Source organism: Phlebotomus argentipes, unplaced genomic scaffold (genome assembly GCF_947086385.1).
Source record: "Phlebotomus argentipes unplaced genomic scaffold, Phlebotomus argentipes genome assembly contig_2, whole genome shotgun sequence".
In the NCBI taxonomy this organism is placed as follows: domain Eukaryota; kingdom Metazoa; phylum Arthropoda; class Insecta; order Diptera; family Psychodidae; genus Phlebotomus; species Phlebotomus argentipes.
The window spans coordinates 6,503,546-6,520,685 of record NW_026776162.1 but is presented as its reverse complement, the minus strand read 5'-3'; the positions used below and the strand labels follow the sequence as shown (position 1 = coordinate 6,520,685).

Genomic DNA, 17,140 nt, shown 5'->3' with positions numbered 1-17,140 from the left:
TTGATTTCTAAGGGATTTTCGATCCTTCTTAGATTAAAAACGATAAATTTCACGGTTATTACTAAATCCTAACCAAATTCTGACCAAAAATTAATACTTCTTCAAAATTGAGGAAAAAAAAATACACAAAGGTTGTTTGTGAGTTATTATTTGATGGTCAAGCAAATTCTTAGAGGAATCTCAAGAAAAATGAGCTGGAAGAGACATTTTAGCCACACTATCTCCCCCTTGTTGACGCCTAGTGTCGAATTGATAATTTTTTCCCCATTTCAACTCTTGAACCATCAAGTTGACACAAATTCCAGCCTGAGATCTCTCTCTTGTCTTTGCCATAAAATATAATAGTGTTTAATAAACATATTAATATTGCTCAAGGCCGTGATAAATTGCCAAAATGGAATAAAGGCAATTAGTACAAATTGAGCGGCAGCTAATAAGACGTCTCAGCGTCGTGGTGGTTAACAATAGGAGTAGCGAAGGGAGGCGCGCACACATGTGCATAAGATTGGAAATAGTGCTCGAGAGAGCTGAAAAAAGAAAACGTCCTATAAATAAGTGTGTTGGTCTCTTCGGTGCCAGAGCGGTGGAAAAAGGCGTTAAAATCCACCCACGTATTTGATTTTAACACAAACACATCATGTTCTTTTGGCTACGAAACATAATAATGCTCGAAATGCTATTTTTAACACATTTGCCTTCCTTTTTTTCCCTCAATTATTCGAGCAGGTTTTATTTTTTTTCTTTTCTCCTACATTACATCTCAACACTGTTTTCCCTCATAATTCTCCTCTCGCAGACACGCTCTGAGATATTTCTGGTTACATTGCATGAGCGTCATGCGCTACATTGAATCATATTTCACCAACGTCATCCGATCAGGCGGAGTTTTGAAGGGAATTTCTTATTGGGAAAGTCACTGACTCATGCGTTAATTTTGGAGGAAATTAAAAAATCTCACTCTCTCTCGCTCTCTTGTCCAGAATTTATAGCACCGCAGAGAGAAGCTGTCGCTGTTTTTCCCATGTCATGAAATAACTCAATTGTGACCTTCATTCTCGGGCACAGCGGCAAAGGCGACACGCGCTCCTGACATACATATTCCATGCGTAGCATTTCCACAACAATGGACAGAGCAGAGAAAAAAACCCACCCTCCCGGGAGGCCAATAAAGACAGAGAGAAGATGCCAGAAAGGCACGAGACAAGGGGGAGATAATATGCCCTAAATCCGTACGCAACTTCTGAACACTTCTAAAACATGAATTTTGTAGTCTATTTCCACATTTATCGCCAAATTATAATGAATTTCTTAAGTTTCCATCCGATATTTCTGCAAGAATCGACTTTGAACCACTTTTTTTTGGACATTTTTCCAATTATAACCTCAAAATATCACCAAGAGATCTTCAAAAACTCCGTTTAGAAGCTTTCTAAATCACAAAATCATCTCTCTTGATTTTCAAATGAACTTAAAATTGATGATTTTGAGTCAAAATTGTCCAAAAAGCTCTTCTACATGACAATTTTTGAGGTTATGTTCGATCTTAGCACAATTTGAGATATTTCTTAGCATCGAAAGAGTCCAATTCAAGGGGAAGATTAATTAGTATTAAGTTTCCATCCGAAACTGCTTTTTTGTGTGTCTTTTGTCCAACCATAACCTCAAAATGACACTAAGAGATCTTCAAGAACACCGTTTAGATGCTTTAAAGATCACAAAATCATCTATTTTTGAATTGCCAATGGACTAAGAATCACTGATTCAGAGTCAAAATTGTTAAGGTAGTTTTCTAAATGAACATTTTCCAAAGTCCACTTGGCTATTTTTGAGGTTATGTTGAATCTTAGCAGAATTTGCTGTGTTTCTTAACATCGACGGATTAAAAAAACGCTATTTATCACAGGAAAATGCTTAATTCTGCTAGTGAATAGCATTCTTTTGGACTTGAGCATGTGAATTAATGTCAGTGATTCGTTACATAACCTAGAAAAAAGATTATTACGCTTGTTTCTGCGTGAAAATCGAAGGAAATCCAGAGAATCTGAATGATTTGTCAGTAAAAGAAGCATTCGGGAAAGAAATATTGTAGGTTTTCCGACACTTGCACTTCTTAAGTACTTCTGCTGAGCTGTACACCACTTCTGGCTGTATTATCTCCCCCTTGGCATGAGATAGTGGCGAATGTGGGCCCATGACGTCGCTGACTTTAATCAGCCAAACGAGGCAGACACACACAACTAATTATATGGTTAATCGTGCGAATCAAAAGAGGCGATTGTCACGCACAACCCCGCAACCCTAGGGGCGGCTGTCTAAGGTCAGGGTCTTCATGTCACTGGGAATTATGCGTGAATTCCACCCACTAAATTTTGACACGTTCGTGGAATAACTTACTCGGCGTGGCCGTATAAAATGCCCACATAATGTTGAGGGTTGAGCCCACAAATTTCCTCTTCAATCGCTCATTAACACCCCCCTAAATTCCAGCTGCGACGCTCCACGCAAGAATCCCAGGCATTTTTTCTGCTTCTTCTTCTCAATATCCAAAACACTTTGCAAAAAAGGCAATGTGTTAAGTGGATACATAATGATGAGATCGCGTTGAATTGTGTGACCTTGCCAAAATCAAGGTGGACGAGAACATCTGAGAGTACATAAGGCATCTTAAGCGATAAGAGAGATTCAATTGTGGCCGAACTGTAATTATGGAAATGACGAGACATTCAATGGCTATTTCCATTGGATGTTTATCTTAGGAAAATATTACGTGATATTTCAAGATTCCGAGCCATTAGGCAGTCATGTATTGATCTCAATAGCACATCATTTGCCCTTGGTTCCCACTCGCGAGAGCTCAATAAGGAGTTGCATGAGAAAGACAATTTAAACCTGAAGACACTTGACTCTTATTAACCAACATTCAAGGGGGGAAATGTGGATAAATTTCTAACTTCTTAGGATGTTTTCACAATTATTAACATTAAAACTACACGGTTTTTGGCATGTTTTTTCATCATAATCTAAAAATAACATTAAGAAACCTTTAAAAGAGTCTATTTAGGTTGTTTTCTTGGACAGAATCAGCTGAAATAAACTCAAAAAAACTGATTCCGAGTCAAATTAGTCAATTTTCCAAGTCCAAAATGGTATTTTTGAGGTTACGTTAGAAGTTAGCGCAGTTTTCAGTGTTTCCTAACCTCAAAAATCGAGAATAGCATCAATCAATACGATATTTTCGAATTTTAGCCGAAGTCAGTCATAATTCTAGGCATTTCTAACCTCTCTTTTCTCTATCGTTTTTCCTTAAGTTTATTCCATTTTTTCCGTTGACAGCATCTTAGAAATCCGTCTTAGCATCTTTAATTGCTCGAAAATACCTTATTCTTTCAATAAATCGCCATATTTCATTCTTAACCATGATAATTTATGTGCTAAAGTGCTAATTATGTACTAAAACTAGCTTCAAATAGTCTCATAACCTAGAAAAGCACCAAAAAGCTTCATTTTCATCATTTTTAGATAGAAAACCAGAAGCAATTGTGCAAGAATTTGAAGAACACTTTCATCTCCTTTACGATTTCCACTGAATTGTACACCACTTCTTGCCATAATGTCTCTCTCTTGGCAATATTGACCAATACAAGCGCTAAAACTGCCCAGATTCGTCAGTTATTCTAACATTTTTTCTCATTTTGCTGTAAAAAGGAGAGAATAAAACTGACATCACTCATCTTTCTCACCAGACTTCCACATTTTTTCCACTGGAAGCTCAAGAGATCAAATAAATAATCCATTTACAAACTTCTTCACGGTTCCCCGCCACTTGAAACTTGAATTCTGAGAGCCCAGAGGCTCTTCACTTGTGCTGTTAATTTACGTAATGCGGCCTTTTACTCCCGCGCCGTGTTTTTGCAGGCTTTTTTTTCATGAAAGTGTGGAATTTAAAATAACAAAGCAAACGCGAACGTCATATTCGCAACTATCTGACCTTTGCGTGAAGTCAGCAAATGATATTTTCCAGCCCGCACTTTTTCCACCCAGAGAACAATAAATAAGAGAGAGAGAGTGAAATTCCAACACGAGGAAGCATTTAATTAATTAAGTCCCCTGCAGAAATTAAAGTAAAGTGTCGAGAGAGGGTAAAAAAATGGTTACACATGTTCTTCTTTTTGCTCTTGCCAGGCCAAAAGTGATCAGAAAGATCTCAACTTGCCAAACATATCAGTGAGAAGTTTGGGCTATAAATTAAATTGACAACTCAAGTTTTTCATGCATCTTTTTTTGCCCCTTCTCAAATTTGGCCTCGAAGTTGTTCAACTTGAGCTGCGTGGAGAGCAAAAAAAAAACACCGTCTGTGTCTCACCAGACTCTTGGAAATCCTTTCCAAGAGAGCCACAAATTCACACTCTCGACAAGTGTGTTAAATTGCATCGAGAGACTTTCATATCGCGAGTCTTTTTGCACGCGAAAAACTGCACCGAAGCCAATTCTTCTCGCTTGTCCAATATTTTGACTTAAGACGTCACTCAATTCTTTCCTCCTCCTCCCTCAGATCCGGACACACTATCAATTCCTCCGTCACCGTCTTGTCGTGGTGTAAGATCAAGGGGAAGATATTTTGGTCAGCAGTGGTTCAAGGAAGTGTTTGGAATTAAAAGTGCTCAAATATTTCGATTATTTGCACTACAAAACCTTCTGTTTCAACAAATTTAGACATTTTCTACACTATTCTATAACAGAAAAATCAATTATATTGCTTTTTCTAGGTTATGTTGATTTAATTACAGATTCTGGGTGATGAAGAAATCCCTTAAAATCATGAAAATTGTGTTTAATCTGAGAATATTTCTCATTTTTCTCAGCAAAGCTAAAGTTTTCTGTTCAAAAAACCTTCATATTATGTGAGAAAAAGCTTAAAAGTCAATCATAACCTCAAAAATGTCATTTAAGTGAAGAAAAATGTTTATTTTCGCAGTTTGTGCTTAAGAAAAAAGGAAATTAAACCTAATTATCTTGTAAAATCACCATTTTCAAGTCAGAAAACGATTAAAATTAGCCCAAGAATGGTTTTATAGTCAGATTATGACGTAACAATCTGGTCAAAATTTTTTTCAGCACTTTCCTAAGGCAAATCTAGACAGAAAAACCCGGATTAGATTGCGATAAGTTGGAAATGAGTATGAAAAACCATTGAAGGAGTCAAAGAAATGATGGAAAATGCCTTTAAAGACGTTCAGAAATGTCAGGAAGTGGTGTACAGAAGGCATATTATCTTCCCCTTGTGTAAAATCACTCTTTTTCACGCCACTCTCCAACACACACACTCTCCAACAGATGGGAAAGAGCGTGTCTTTGAACATCTTCCAACTCTTCTTGGTCTGTAAATTTCTACTCATCGTTGGCCACTTCTAGAAAGGCAAAAGAGTCACTGCGGAGGAAGAACCAGAAGAGGAAACAACAACAGTCCAACGAAAAAAAAGACACAAAACACTCACACAAAGTCAAATTCTTTCAAGAAAGTGCACAAGATTGTGTGAGATTCCTTCCCCATTTATACCAGAAGACACTCTTTTCTGCTCGCGTCACGCATTTTACTACAGCATTTCGGAGAATTTATTGTTGTAAACAAGGAAAATGTCAAGTGATTTTTGTTTTCAATTTTCACTTAACACATATTTAAATTGGCCAAAAACACACCATTTCTCAACACATTTGACCTCGTATCGGGCAAAAAAATGATTATGACGCTGAAGCCATGCGAATTATTTCAATTATACAATTCTTCCGATAAATTCGTCATTTCTCGACTTTTGACCTGAACATCTGTATTTCCCCGTCATTGCGTGTCTGCGTTGATAAATCTGAATGAAATATCCGATGTTTTAATCAACTTTAATATTAATTAGATGCTTTTGGCTAAAAATACCACACAAAATCACATTTCGTTGGAAATTGCGCTTATTTATAATCATAAATTACATTCTTTTGCCAATTTTTCATGCTAATTTACTAAGCAGATAAGAATTTTCTCGGGAACAGCAAAACCGGAGAGATAAAATTGATTTCTCAGAAATACAGAAATTGATTCCTAGTTAAACAGTGAATGTGTTACGATCAAATTGTGTTAACATAATTTTTACATCGTATTTAGCTCTGAACACTAAAAGACGGTCTAAAAACCGCTTCACGCATGAAATAACAGAAATAACATCAAACATCCTCAGAACTGCTTAGTTTTAACACTAGAAAATTGACTAGAAAACACTTTGTGGCCACTGTGGCCAATTTTGAATGACAATTATTTATTTAAGTGATGGCAATTGAAAAAGCTTTCATTTGGCGCAAACAGCAACGAAAAATGTTAATTAGTTCATTTTTAATTCGTAATCAAAGAAAAAAGAGCATCCAAAGCACTTGTCAAATGGTCAGCGTGGCCAAACGTCAAGATATTAAAACTATACATTAAAATCCATATCATGAGACTGAATAAAGCTGAGAAAAGTCATGTCGATTGGCGAAAAATACTTCTTTATAAGGTCTTCTTAGGGTTTTCGGATAAACTGTTGTGATTTAAAAGTAACACATGACAGCCAGAATACCTCACGATCGTGATAAAGGCAGAATGAGAGCCACAATCTTATCAGACATTCAGATTAACACGGAGATTCGGTCCATGAGTTGTTTGAAGGTTCTTTTGTGTGTCTTTTTGCTTTTGTGTGGGCTTTGGATTACACAAGAGAGCTGCTAAAATTGGGAATGGCAGCAAGAATTGAGGCCCCGAAAGAAAAAATGTGGTCAAAGGTCCGTTTCGCGCCGATTCTGAATCATCCCTTGTGACTCTTTGGCTCCGAAGATGAAGAAAGCAAACTCACCTGGATCGACTAATTTCAACATAACGCCGCCAATGTGCAAATCTCCTCGCACTCTCAGCGTCTTCTCCACTTGCAGATCGGTTATAAAAACCCGCAAATTCCAAGTGTTGTCTCCAACATGAATCATGATGATGCTGTTGGCTTTTTCTCCTTCTATATGAACGAGAGACTCTCCTTCTGGTTGGCTTATCGCAAAAGGGCAAAAGAAGTCGCGCAAGCTGAAGATGTCTCGCGAGAGATGGCAATTCTAGCACACAATTTTTCGCGCAAAAACCGCAAACACAGAATCCATGGAAAATATACTTCTCAAAGTGAAATCAATTTTATTTCCGGAGCACTTCTTCTTGGGCTGATCACATCATCGTTTTCAAGGCACTGTGTGTGTGTGTGCGTGTGTGTGTGTGTGTGTATTTTTAAACTCTCGTCTTTCGGCTTGAATCCAACACACCAAAAGAACTTCCAAGGAGAATTTTCTTCTTTTCGCACAAACTTGTCGTGAAAAACTCTCTACTTCACCACCAGCTAATCCATCAAATGTGAAGGAATATTGCCAAGGTATAAATAATGTTGCATTTGTGGGGAGGGAGAAAAAGAACTCAAAAGAGTGGGAAAAAACACAGAAAATAAAATGCGCGCCGAGAAATTCAACGTCCGAACACTACAAAACTCCTCGATGGACTGAAAGTCTCTCTCTCTCACGCCTTTTCTCTCGAGCACACCATAAGAAAACCATGAAAAAACATCATGCCAGCACTGGCGCCATCTAGCGAAAGCAAACTAACTTACAGACTAATCGACTCACTTGAAAGATTATCGCCTCAACGGCCACGAAAATGTGCACAACAGAGTTTTATCGCGTATCAATTAAATGCCACTTTTCATTTATGGATCATCAAGAGAAGCAACTTATCAGTTTCGAGAGGCTCACATTAATCTAATCACATCTGACAATTGTTGAATTCCTCATAATTCTCCGTGCTTCTTCCAATAATTGCTCAGTTGATACTCGAAACTTCTCCACAATAGAAGTTCACCGTCAAACATCCCTGAAAAACCATGTAAGTTGATTTTATTGCCTCTCTCGCGATCATTTGCATTCGATCAATGTCTCTTGCCAACCTCCTGGCACGCCTTAAATCCCAATGAGATTCACATGCGTTTTCGCACTGTTCGTCAGTCTGATCAAATCGCCCGATTAATCTTATCGCGCCTCTCCGGTTAATCCAAAACTCCCTTTGCGCTCCACAGGCAGATGACTCTCAAGACTTGGCTGCTGTCCGGCGTCGTCGGGCTCGTGGTCGTGGCTGCAGTTACCACGGGCGTGGTTCTCGCCGTCTCTGGAGACGACGAAGTGAGTACGAGAGCCGCGAGAGAGAGACAGTCGACTCTCTCCCGCGAAGAGTGAAAGCCCGAATGTCGCGATACAGAAACTGTTGCTTCTGTTGCGCGCTGTTTACAGAGTTAAAATCGTCGTAGATAAGAGATTCAAGGGGGAGATATTAGCTGGAATGCGTAAACAGATCAGTTGTGTTTGCATTCCTTCGAGAAAAATATGTTTTAAATACTTCAAGAGTAAAAAACACTGCAAATTGTTATAAAATCGAACATAACCACAAAAATAGTGAATCAGACTCAGGAAACGGCCATTTTGGAAGCTTTCTGAATTATATTTAAATGATATTTGTTCAATCTTGAGCTCATTAGCGATTCAATTGCACAACTTTTCTTTAAAATTCTCTCAAAGAACTTGTTTTCTAAAAGAAGTTTGATATTGTCAGAGAAGGTTGTAAAACCCAAGGGGGAAATAATCTGCACTTAACCTAATTTCTAGACTGTTTCCACAATAATTCGCAAATTATAATAAATATTTGAATGTTTTATGCAAAATTTCTGAAAAAATCCACTTCAAATCGCTTTTCTTAGTGTCTTTTCCGACCATAACCTCAAAATGATCACTAAGAGATCTTAAGAGATTCCACTTGAAAGCTTTCTAGATTAAAAAAAATCATCTTTTATGAATTGCCAGTTAAAATCGTTTAGAAAGTGGTTTAAATAAACATTTTCCATGTCCGCAACACTCTTTTTGAGGTTATGTTTGACTTCAAAGGTTCAGAATAGAATTGTTTATCGTATGAAAATGCTTAATTCCGCCAATGATTAGCATTCTTGTTGACTTTAGCATGAAAATCCATCCGTAATTCGTTACATAACCTAGAAAAAGATTTTTTCTTCGATAAAACCTTGAAATAAAAACCAAATTTTATTATTTCTTTAAACTTGTTGCTCATCTATAAACAACAATTTCAACTCTGATGCGAAAGAAAACTCTCCATGAGTTTATCGTTTCGCTCCAACGCCACAAATATTAGTCAAGCATTATCTCTCAGCGATATTCGATCGTATAAGTTTAACGATTTTAACAATGTCGAAGGTAGCAAAATGCCATCAATAGCTTATCATGTCAATTCACGCATTTGTGTACTTCCAGAGGACATTTCGCGTCGGCGAGACGGACTTCGAGATGGACGGGCAGAAGTTCCAGTACGTCGCGGGCTCTTTTCACTACTTCCGCGCCTTCAGAGACACTTGGGAGGACAAACTGACGGTCATGAAGGCTGCCGGACTGAACGTGATCGACACGTATGTCGAATGGGCGACGCATCAGCCGGAGCCGAACATTTACGAGTGGGAGGAGTTTGCCGATTTGCCGTACTTCCTGGAACTCTGCCAGAAGCTCGGTCTCTATGTCATCCTTCGGCCGGGACCGTACATTTGCGCCGAGAGAGATAACGTACTCGCTGATCCCTGAATAAGGCTTGGACTGGGATTTTTAGATGCTTAGACTTTATTCCAATTTCAGGGCGGACTTCCTTACTGGCTCTTCTCCCAGTATCCTGGCATCCGCGTTCGCACCAGTGACGCTAACTACCTGGCCGCTGTCAGGACGTGGTACGAAGTCCTGTTCACCAAGATCGATCCCTATCTCTACGGCAAGGGCGGCAACATAATCATGGTCCAAGTGGAGAACGAGTACGGCGTGTTCGAGGCCTGCGACAGGAACTACATGTCCTGGCTGAAGAGTGAAACGGAGAAGTACGTTGGCGACAGCGCGGTCCTTTTCACCGTCGACATCCCGAACGAGCGCTTCGAGTGCGGCATCACTGAAGGTGCCTTCGTGACGACGGACTTCGGAATCGACAGAGTCGACGAAATGGAGTCAATCTGGGCCCTCGTTCGGCAGCATCAGCCGACAGGACCGCTGGTCAATTCGGAGTTCTATCCCGGCTGGTTGACGCACTGGCAGGAAGACAACCAACGCCGAGACGCCGACGAAGTGGCGAATGTGCTGCGCAAGATGCTCCAAGATGGCGCCAGTGTGAACTTCTACATGTACTTCGGCGGCACGAACTTCGGCTTCACCGCCGGTGCCAATGATTGGGGCATTGGGAAGTATCAAGCCGACCTGACGAGCTACGATTACGACGCTCCCATGGACGAGGCTGGCAATCCGACGATGAAACTGATCAAGATCCGAAATGTGATCGGAGAATTCCTCACACTTCCCACAATTCCCGTTCCCGAAGCCAAAGTCGGTCGGATTTATCCGGATTTGGCACTTCATCCTGTCGCCAAGATGCTCTCCGATGACGGGCAGTTTCTGGTGCAGAACACGCGACAGAATTCGGATTTGGTGACTTTCGAGAGTCTTCGGCAAATGTCGGGATTGATCCTGTACGAGACGAACCTGCCGAAGATCCTGATTGATCCAACCGTTCTCACCGTGAACGGTTTGGCCGATCGTGCTCTTATCTACCAAGACAATCACTTTGTCGGCTGCTTGTCCCGGGAAAATGCCGTGCACTCCTTGCCGCTGAATCCAACAACAGGATCTCGTCTCAAGATCCTGGTGGAGAATCAGGGACGAATCAACTTCAACAAGCTGGACGACTACAAGGGCATTCTGGGGAATGTGACAATTCAGCAGCGCGACGGGGAGCTTGAGGAGCTGCGATCTTGGGACATTTCAGGATATCCTCTGTCCAACAGAGCGACGATGAACGAATTCGTCCAGCGCGTCACTGGCAACACGGTGAGCCTATCCCAAAGCGGCGTCCTGACGGAAGGACCTGTGTTCTTCCTGGGCAACCTCAGACTGACAGCCGATGACATCGGCGACACTTACTTGGACCCCTCGAACTGGGGCAAAGGCGTTCTGTACGTGAACGGCTTCAATCTGGGGCGCTACTGGCCAGTTGTAGGCCCGCAGATTACCATGTACATTCCCGCGTCGGTGCTGCGCGTGGGCGACAACTCCATCATGATGCTCGAGTTCCAAAAAGCGCCAATGCCGACAATGGTATCGTTCAGAAGTCAGTCACGGTTGGATGGATAAATGAATTTTAATTGAAACACTTTTTGTGTTAGAGTGTTTTGCGCCACTGTAATTTATCATTTTTCGGAAATAAAAAGTGCGGTGGTTTTTCCGGTTCTTCCAGAACTTTTGCCGTCCTCAATTATGACCTACTTATGTGTTTTCGATCGAAAGCGCAGTGGAAGCAATTGAAAGACTTGCCAAGAAAATATATTTCTGGCAATTTTTCAATGGAATTCAGAGATAAAGAAGAGCCAAAGGGTGTGAAACTACTGATTTTTGCCTGAATATCTTGGTCATTTATAGATTTTTGAATTTTTAAAAATACTTCTTAAAATCTAAATTTTTAAATTATTCAATTTTTTGATTTTTTAAAAAATAATTTCTAGAAAAATCAATCGTTTTTGAGTATAATTTTCTAATTTTTTTATATTGTAATAATTTTTGAAGTTTCACATATGCAACCAACTCCCTCTGGCGCCCCATCTCGCTGATCTCCGCGATCACGATACGACTGATTAACTCGCGCGTCAAATAATGGTAGCGAGAATCTCGTCAGAGGGAGAAGGCCGCCATGACAGTGGCATTCCCGCCACAATATCTCCAGAGATAATAATTCTAACTTACATTTTTTAGTTTTTTTTAGTTGTTAAAAATCTTGTAGTGATTTTCCCCTTGGCAAGAACTTTGTCAAACAATTTGGCAAACAAAAACTCCCCTAATTTGCATATGAATGTAGACAATTGGGAGATGACCGTGAAGAATTTATTTGAAGCAACTATAATGGGCTTTGTAGGCTTTTGTGAACTTTATAGCTTAATTTGGTTTGAGAAGAAGAGCATTTAATAGTTCGTATAGCATTGCGTGCATCGCTCTAGAGCAATTATTCGGCGTTATTGGCACTGATTCCAATTGAATTCTATTACAATTTGTCCAGAGAATTGATGTGTTAAAATCAATATGGAAATTTCCAGTAATCTTCAACTATCAGCAATCAATTCTAAATCACACTTAATCACAAATCGTCCACTTGAAATCCTCGGGAGATAAGAAATTTCAGGGTTTCGATCAGTGTCAGTGTTCTAAGAAGAGTTCCAAGAGTTCTCAATACACGTGAAGTTTATTTGTTTCTAACTCCACAAGTGAGCATTATCTTCTCTTTTTTGTTGCGGTGCCAACAAAGAAAAGCCTCCGCACTCATTGGGAGCATTAAACTTTTCTGCCGACCAGTCGAAAAAGAGACTCAAGCTCATCCAGAGTCGCGTCCAATTTATTCCCATTTAAGCGTCGGACAAGTTCATTAGTTATTGGCGTTATTGGCATTCACTCAAGTGGCTTTTGAGGCTCAGTTGCCGATAGAGTTTCGTGCTGTTTGCGGGCTTTGCGCGGACGAAATGCTGCGGATTTTTGTGGTTTTGCTCAGTGCCGTGCTCGTGACGGGCGTGCAGATCCTCCAGACCAACGGCGGGAATTTCTCCCAACAGTTGAGCGAGAGGAAATTCGAAATTGACTACGATAACGACACTTTTCTGCTGGACGGAAAGCCTTTTCGCTATGTTTCGGGCTCTTTTCACTACTTTCGCGCGCCGCGTGAGACTTGGCGCCACAAGTTGCGCCTCATGAAGGCCACCGGATTGAACGCCGTGAGCACGTGAGTGGCGAGAATCTCAGAATCTGAGCAGAAGCACAGAGATTCGCTTGGCTTTGCAGGTACGTCGAGTGGTCGTCGCACAATCCCAAGGACAACGATCAGTACGTGTGGAGCGGAATGGCGGATCTGGAGCACTTCCTGGACCTGGCGGTGCAGGAGGAGCTGCTCGTGATCCTGCGGCCGGGACCCTACATCTGCGCCGAGCGCGACATGGGCGGCTTTCCCTACTGGCTCCTCACCAAATATCCCGCCATCAAGCTGCGAACGTTCGACTCAAGTGAGTCTCAAGGGGGAGATAATGTGGCTGGAAGTGATGTACAGATCGGCAAGAGTATTAGAAGAGTCTGCAATATTCCATTCACTGCTTTGATATTGATTACTGATTATTTTACTCATAGAAATTTTAGAATTAATACAATTTCTATTCAAATCAGCATCTTGACGTGATTTTTCTAGGTTATGTGACTTATTTAAGACTAAATAACAGCTTAAGTGACATTATTTTCACTTATTTGTAGAATTGCGCATCTGTACTCAATGAAAATCGTGATTCTGGAAGCTGGAAAGATGGAAACAACGCAAAAGTCAAACATAACCTCATTTTATTCTACTTAACAGCTGTTTTAGTCTAGAATGGCGAAAAAGATACTTAAAAGTGAAATTAGAGGAAGAAAATCACAATATCTTGTCGGAAATTCACAATTATATAATTATCAGTTAGATTTTAGTTAGTTTTCAGTTGATTTTCTGGTCAATAATCAAAAAATTACAGCATAATTAGAAAAATATGGACTTTAGCCACATTATCTCTCTTTTGATGAGCCTCTAAATCGATCGATGCGGTTGTCTTATTGCCTGCACTTGCAGATTACCTCAACGAGGTGGCGAAGTGGTACGCCGAGCTGATGCCCAAGATGCAGCCCTATCTCTACGGCAATGGCGGTCCGATCATCATGGTCCAAGTGGAGAACGAGTACGGCTCCTTCAAGGCCTGCGACAGGGAGTACATGAAGTGGCTCCGAGACGAGACGCTGAAGTACGTTCAGGACAAGGCGCTGCTCTTCACGACTGACGGAGCTTCCGTAATGTCTTGCGGCGTGGTGGAAAATGTCTTTGCCACCATCGATTTCGGGCCAGGCAAGTGTGAATTCTTTCAATCTTCCGGAAATTATAACTCATCGTAAAAACTTTTAATGTGCAGAATTATGATTTACGCACAATTCGAGGCTCAATTTGATTAGGGGGCGTAAAAACACGAAAAATTACTCACTAAACAAATTTCCTTGAAAATTGGCGCCGATTACATTCGATATATCGACAGATCGGCGCTGAAGCGAAATCTAAATCGACAAGATAATTACCCCTTGGACCCCGCTTTCCCCTAAAAACCTTCAAGCTTTTGTGAAATCAATGATTAAAGAGCGTTCTTGAACTCTGTTTTAAGCAGTTTTAAGGGTTTTAAGCGTTAAAGTCTTATTTTAAGAATTCTGAATCAAAGTTTTCATAGCAATCGAAGTTTGCTGAGCAAAGTTGCCTTTCAAAATTCTTTTCTAACACTTCAATTAACGTGTTAAATTGAGCCATTTAATTAGAAACTCCCTCGATTAATTTGTGTAATTGATTTGTGGCCAGAAGTTCCATTAGCAAATGAGGAGAGCGAGCGGTTAATTGTCCAATTTGTCGCTCGCAGGCACGAACGCGGCCGCGCAGTGGAAGATTCTGCGGCAGCACCAGGCCAGGGGGCCGCTGGTAAACTCCGAGTACTATCCCGGCTGGCTGACGCACTGGCAGGAGAGCATGCAGCGCGTGGACACGGACAAGGTGGTGAGGACGCTGGAGGAAATGCTGCAGGCGAGCGCCAACGTGAACTTCTACATGTTCTTCGGCGGCACGAACTTCGGCTTCACCGCCGGCGCCAACAATGGCGGCATCGGCGGCTTCCAGGCCGACGTCACGAGCTACGACTACGACGCCCCCATGACGGAGGCCGGTGACGCCACGCCGAAGCTGCGCGCGATCCGCAACACGATCGCCAAGTACTTCTCGGCGCCGGCGCTCGAGATTCCCGAGCCGGCGCCGAAGCTGGACTTTGGAAAAGTATTCCTGACGCCGCGGCTGAACCTGCTGTCGCGCCACGCGCGCCGGCGGCTCTGTCGCTCGCCCGTGTTCTCGCGCATGCCGGTGTCGTTCGAGGTGCTGGACCAGAACGCCGGCGTCGTGCTGTACGAGACGCCGCTGCCGCGCCTCAAGCGCGACCCCAGCGCCCTCACGATCGGCAAGCTGCGCGATCGCGCGCTGGTGTACATCGACCGGCAGCTCGTGGGCATCCTGAGCCGGGAGAACGACATCGACACGCTGCCCGTCAGCTGGCCGCACTCGCCGGCGACGCTGCAGATCGTGGTGGAGAGCCAGGGCAGGATCAACTACAACGTGGCCAACGACTTCAAGGGCATCCTCAGTTCGGTGAGCCTGGACCGCTCGGACCTCTTCAACTGGACCATCACGGGCTGCCCGCTGGAGGAGAGCGACGAGATCCTGGCGCTCACGCGCGACGGCGGCGACTTCAGGGGCTCCGTGCGCAACGGGCCCGTGTTCTTCGCCAGCGACTTCCAGCTGCGCGCCGACCAGCTGCTGGACACGTTCCTGGACACCTCTGGCTGGGGCAAGGGCGTGGCCTTCGTCAACGGCCACAACCTGGGCAGATACTGGCCGCTCGCCGGCCCCCAAATCACGCTGTACGTGCCGAAGGAGTTCCTGCTGGAGGGCCAGAACAGCCTCGTGCTGCTGGAGTACCAGCACAGCCCGGAAGAGCGCAGCGTGGCGCTCGTGCCGGCGCCGAAGCTGGACGGGATGAAGTAAAGGACGCGATTGCAGAGAGGAGTATTGTATTGAAAATAAACCTAAACTCTTCACAAGGCATCTCAGTTCTCATTTCACCAGTCCGGCGGCGCCACTTGGCTGTCCAGGAAGGGCTGCAGGTAGTCGGTGAGGTGCGCCAGGGAGGATCGCGACGTGGCCAGCTTGTACAGGCCGAAGCCGGCGAGCAGGACGCACGCGACGCTGCCCAGCGTCTTCAGATGGCGCACGGACTTCTTCTTTGGCAGGTTCATTCTGTTGTAGTCCTGCGAAGAGGAACCAGAAACTCGATTTGCAGCTAAACTTTGGCCCCCAATATCTAGGCCCCGGAAGGACCTAGAGTTTCAAAAAAGGGTTCATTGGAAAGGTCTCGACGTCGGCTATAAGATACTAAAATTTGAGATGAATCTTTGCCAAAGGACCTGAGAAAATGGGGAAAACTTGTTTTTTCGGTATTCAAAATGGCTGACGACAAAGAACGCTACCGAATTTCACAGCCAACTGAGCATATTTAACACTCCCTCACGCTTAGTTGTCGGGATTTCGGGAAACTGCGCTTTCTCACCTCCTGAATCCGCACCAGGTCGCTGTCCATCTCGTGGGCGCGCCTGAGGATCTCGTCCAGCGTCTGGATGACGTAGGCGGTGGCGAAGGAGTCTCCGATGGGAATGTCGTTGGGATTCTCCATGTAGAGCTTCAGGTACGACGACACGACGGAGTCCTGGAGCGTGTGCAGGTGCGTGATCACTGAGCGCATCGTGCGGGTGTTGCAGGACTCGCGGTCGAGGGCGCGCAGGAACTCGTCGAAGCCAGGTACTTGGTTGGGCTGACACGCGAAATCCTTCAGCATGGCTTCCCGGAGCGCCGAGTCCTCAATGCCCAGCAGCACCAGATCCTCCTCCGTGAGCTGCGCCAGAGTGCGCAGCTTGATGTCATGGTTCCTGCCCAGCGCGTGAGAGAGAGAGTCAGCAAGGAGGATTAGTCTGTGCGGTGGGAAACTCACAGGAAAGTCTTGGACAGAGATTTCAGGTCAAATCCTTCGAGGAGAGCTTCCAAGGCCACTCGATTGGCTCTCAGCGTGACAGCGTCGTCCTGCTTCACGCACACCACCTCCGCCTCGCCACTGTCCGGCAGCTTCAGCACGCGCTCCACTTCCATCCGGAGAGCCACGGAAAAGCGGCTGGAAATGTATTTCTCAGGGATCAAAACAAGAGAGAAGAAAATTTATGACATTTGCACAGCCATTCAAATTCAAAACTGTGAAGTGAGCAACAAACGCATGTTTTATAACAGTTCGAAGAAGAATTTCAGGTGTTTGAAAGCGTTTTTAATTACTATAAATGGGTGGAAATTGATATTGAGCACGAGATTGAGGAAAATTCAGGTTGA

At 43.2% G+C, this 17,140-nt stretch overlaps 4 protein-coding genes across 4 annotated transcripts in view; 2 read left to right on the top strand and 2 right to left on the bottom strand.

Moving 5' to 3' along the window:
• LOC132265047 (unc-112-related protein-like) overlaps positions 1-7,547 on the bottom strand; it is a 34,904-nt gene extending 27,357 nt beyond the window's left edge. Inside the window, exon 1 of the mRNA XM_059765479.1 lies at positions 6,873-7,547. Within this exon, the coding sequence (XP_059621462.1) occupies positions 6,873-6,999 (127 nt within the window). The 5' untranslated portion in view covers positions 7,000-7,547. The remainder of the gene's footprint in view (positions 1-6,872) is intronic.
• A 1,698-nt stretch (positions 7,548-9,245) lies between these two features.
• On the top strand, positions 9,246-11,343 carry LOC132264630 (beta-galactosidase-like). Its single transcript, XM_059764892.1, has 3 exons — positions 9,246-9,303; positions 9,361-9,663; positions 9,733-11,343. Exons 1-3 carry the CDS (start codon positions 9,295-9,297, stop codon positions 11,263-11,265), a joined length of 1,845 nt encoding a protein of 614 aa, XP_059620875.1. The 5' UTR covers positions 9,246-9,294; the 3' UTR covers positions 11,266-11,343.
• A 1,253-nt stretch (positions 11,344-12,596) lies between these two features.
• LOC132264627 (beta-galactosidase-like) lies at positions 12,597-15,807 on the top strand. Its single transcript, XM_059764888.1, has 4 exons — positions 12,597-12,895; positions 12,955-13,172; positions 13,763-14,032; positions 14,586-15,807. Exons 1-4 carry the CDS (start codon positions 12,639-12,641, stop codon positions 15,752-15,754), a joined length of 1,914 nt encoding a protein of 637 aa, XP_059620871.1. The 5' UTR covers positions 12,597-12,638; the 3' UTR covers positions 15,755-15,807.
• LOC132264628 (uncharacterized) lies at positions 15,770-17,119 on the bottom strand. Its single transcript, XM_059764889.1, has 3 exons — positions 16,755-17,119; positions 16,317-16,692; positions 15,770-16,017 (listed from the first exon to the last, which is right to left on the bottom strand). Exons 1-3 carry the CDS (start codon positions 16,907-16,909, stop codon positions 15,829-15,831), a joined length of 720 nt encoding a protein of 239 aa, XP_059620872.1. The 5' UTR covers positions 16,910-17,119; the 3' UTR covers positions 15,770-15,828.
• Positions 17,120-17,140: the final 21 nt, after the last annotated feature.

Excerpts from the sequence above, each read along its gene's own strand:
- LOC132264630 (XM_059764892.1), top strand. Across the intron at positions 9,664-9,732 it reads TTTGCGCCGAGAGAGATAAC|GGCGGACTTCCTTACTGGCT; the intron begins GTACTCGCTGAT and ends TTCCAATTTCAG.
- LOC132264628 (XM_059764889.1), bottom strand. The coding sequence starts at position 16,909 with ATGGAAGTGGAGCGCGTGCTGAAGCTGCCGGACAGTGGCGAGGCGGAG. Across the intron at positions 16,693-16,754 it reads TCTCTGTCCAAGACTTTCCT|GAACCATGACATCAAGCTGC; the intron begins GTGAGTTTCCCA and ends CGCGCTGGGCAG. Across the intron at positions 16,018-16,316 it reads ACCTGGTGCGGATTCAGGAG|GACTACAACAGAATGAACCT; the intron begins GTGAGAAAGCGC and ends TCCTCTTCGCAG.
- LOC132264627 (XM_059764888.1), top strand. The coding sequence starts at position 12,639 with ATGCTGCGGATTTTTGTGGTTTTGCTCAGTGCCGTGCTCGTGACGGGC. Across the intron at positions 12,896-12,954 it reads GGATTGAACGCCGTGAGCAC|GTACGTCGAGTGGTCGTCGC; the intron begins GTGAGTGGCGAG and ends TTGGCTTTGCAG. Across the intron at positions 13,173-13,762 it reads GCTGCGAACGTTCGACTCAA|ATTACCTCAACGAGGTGGCG; the intron begins GTGAGTCTCAAG and ends CTGCACTTGCAG.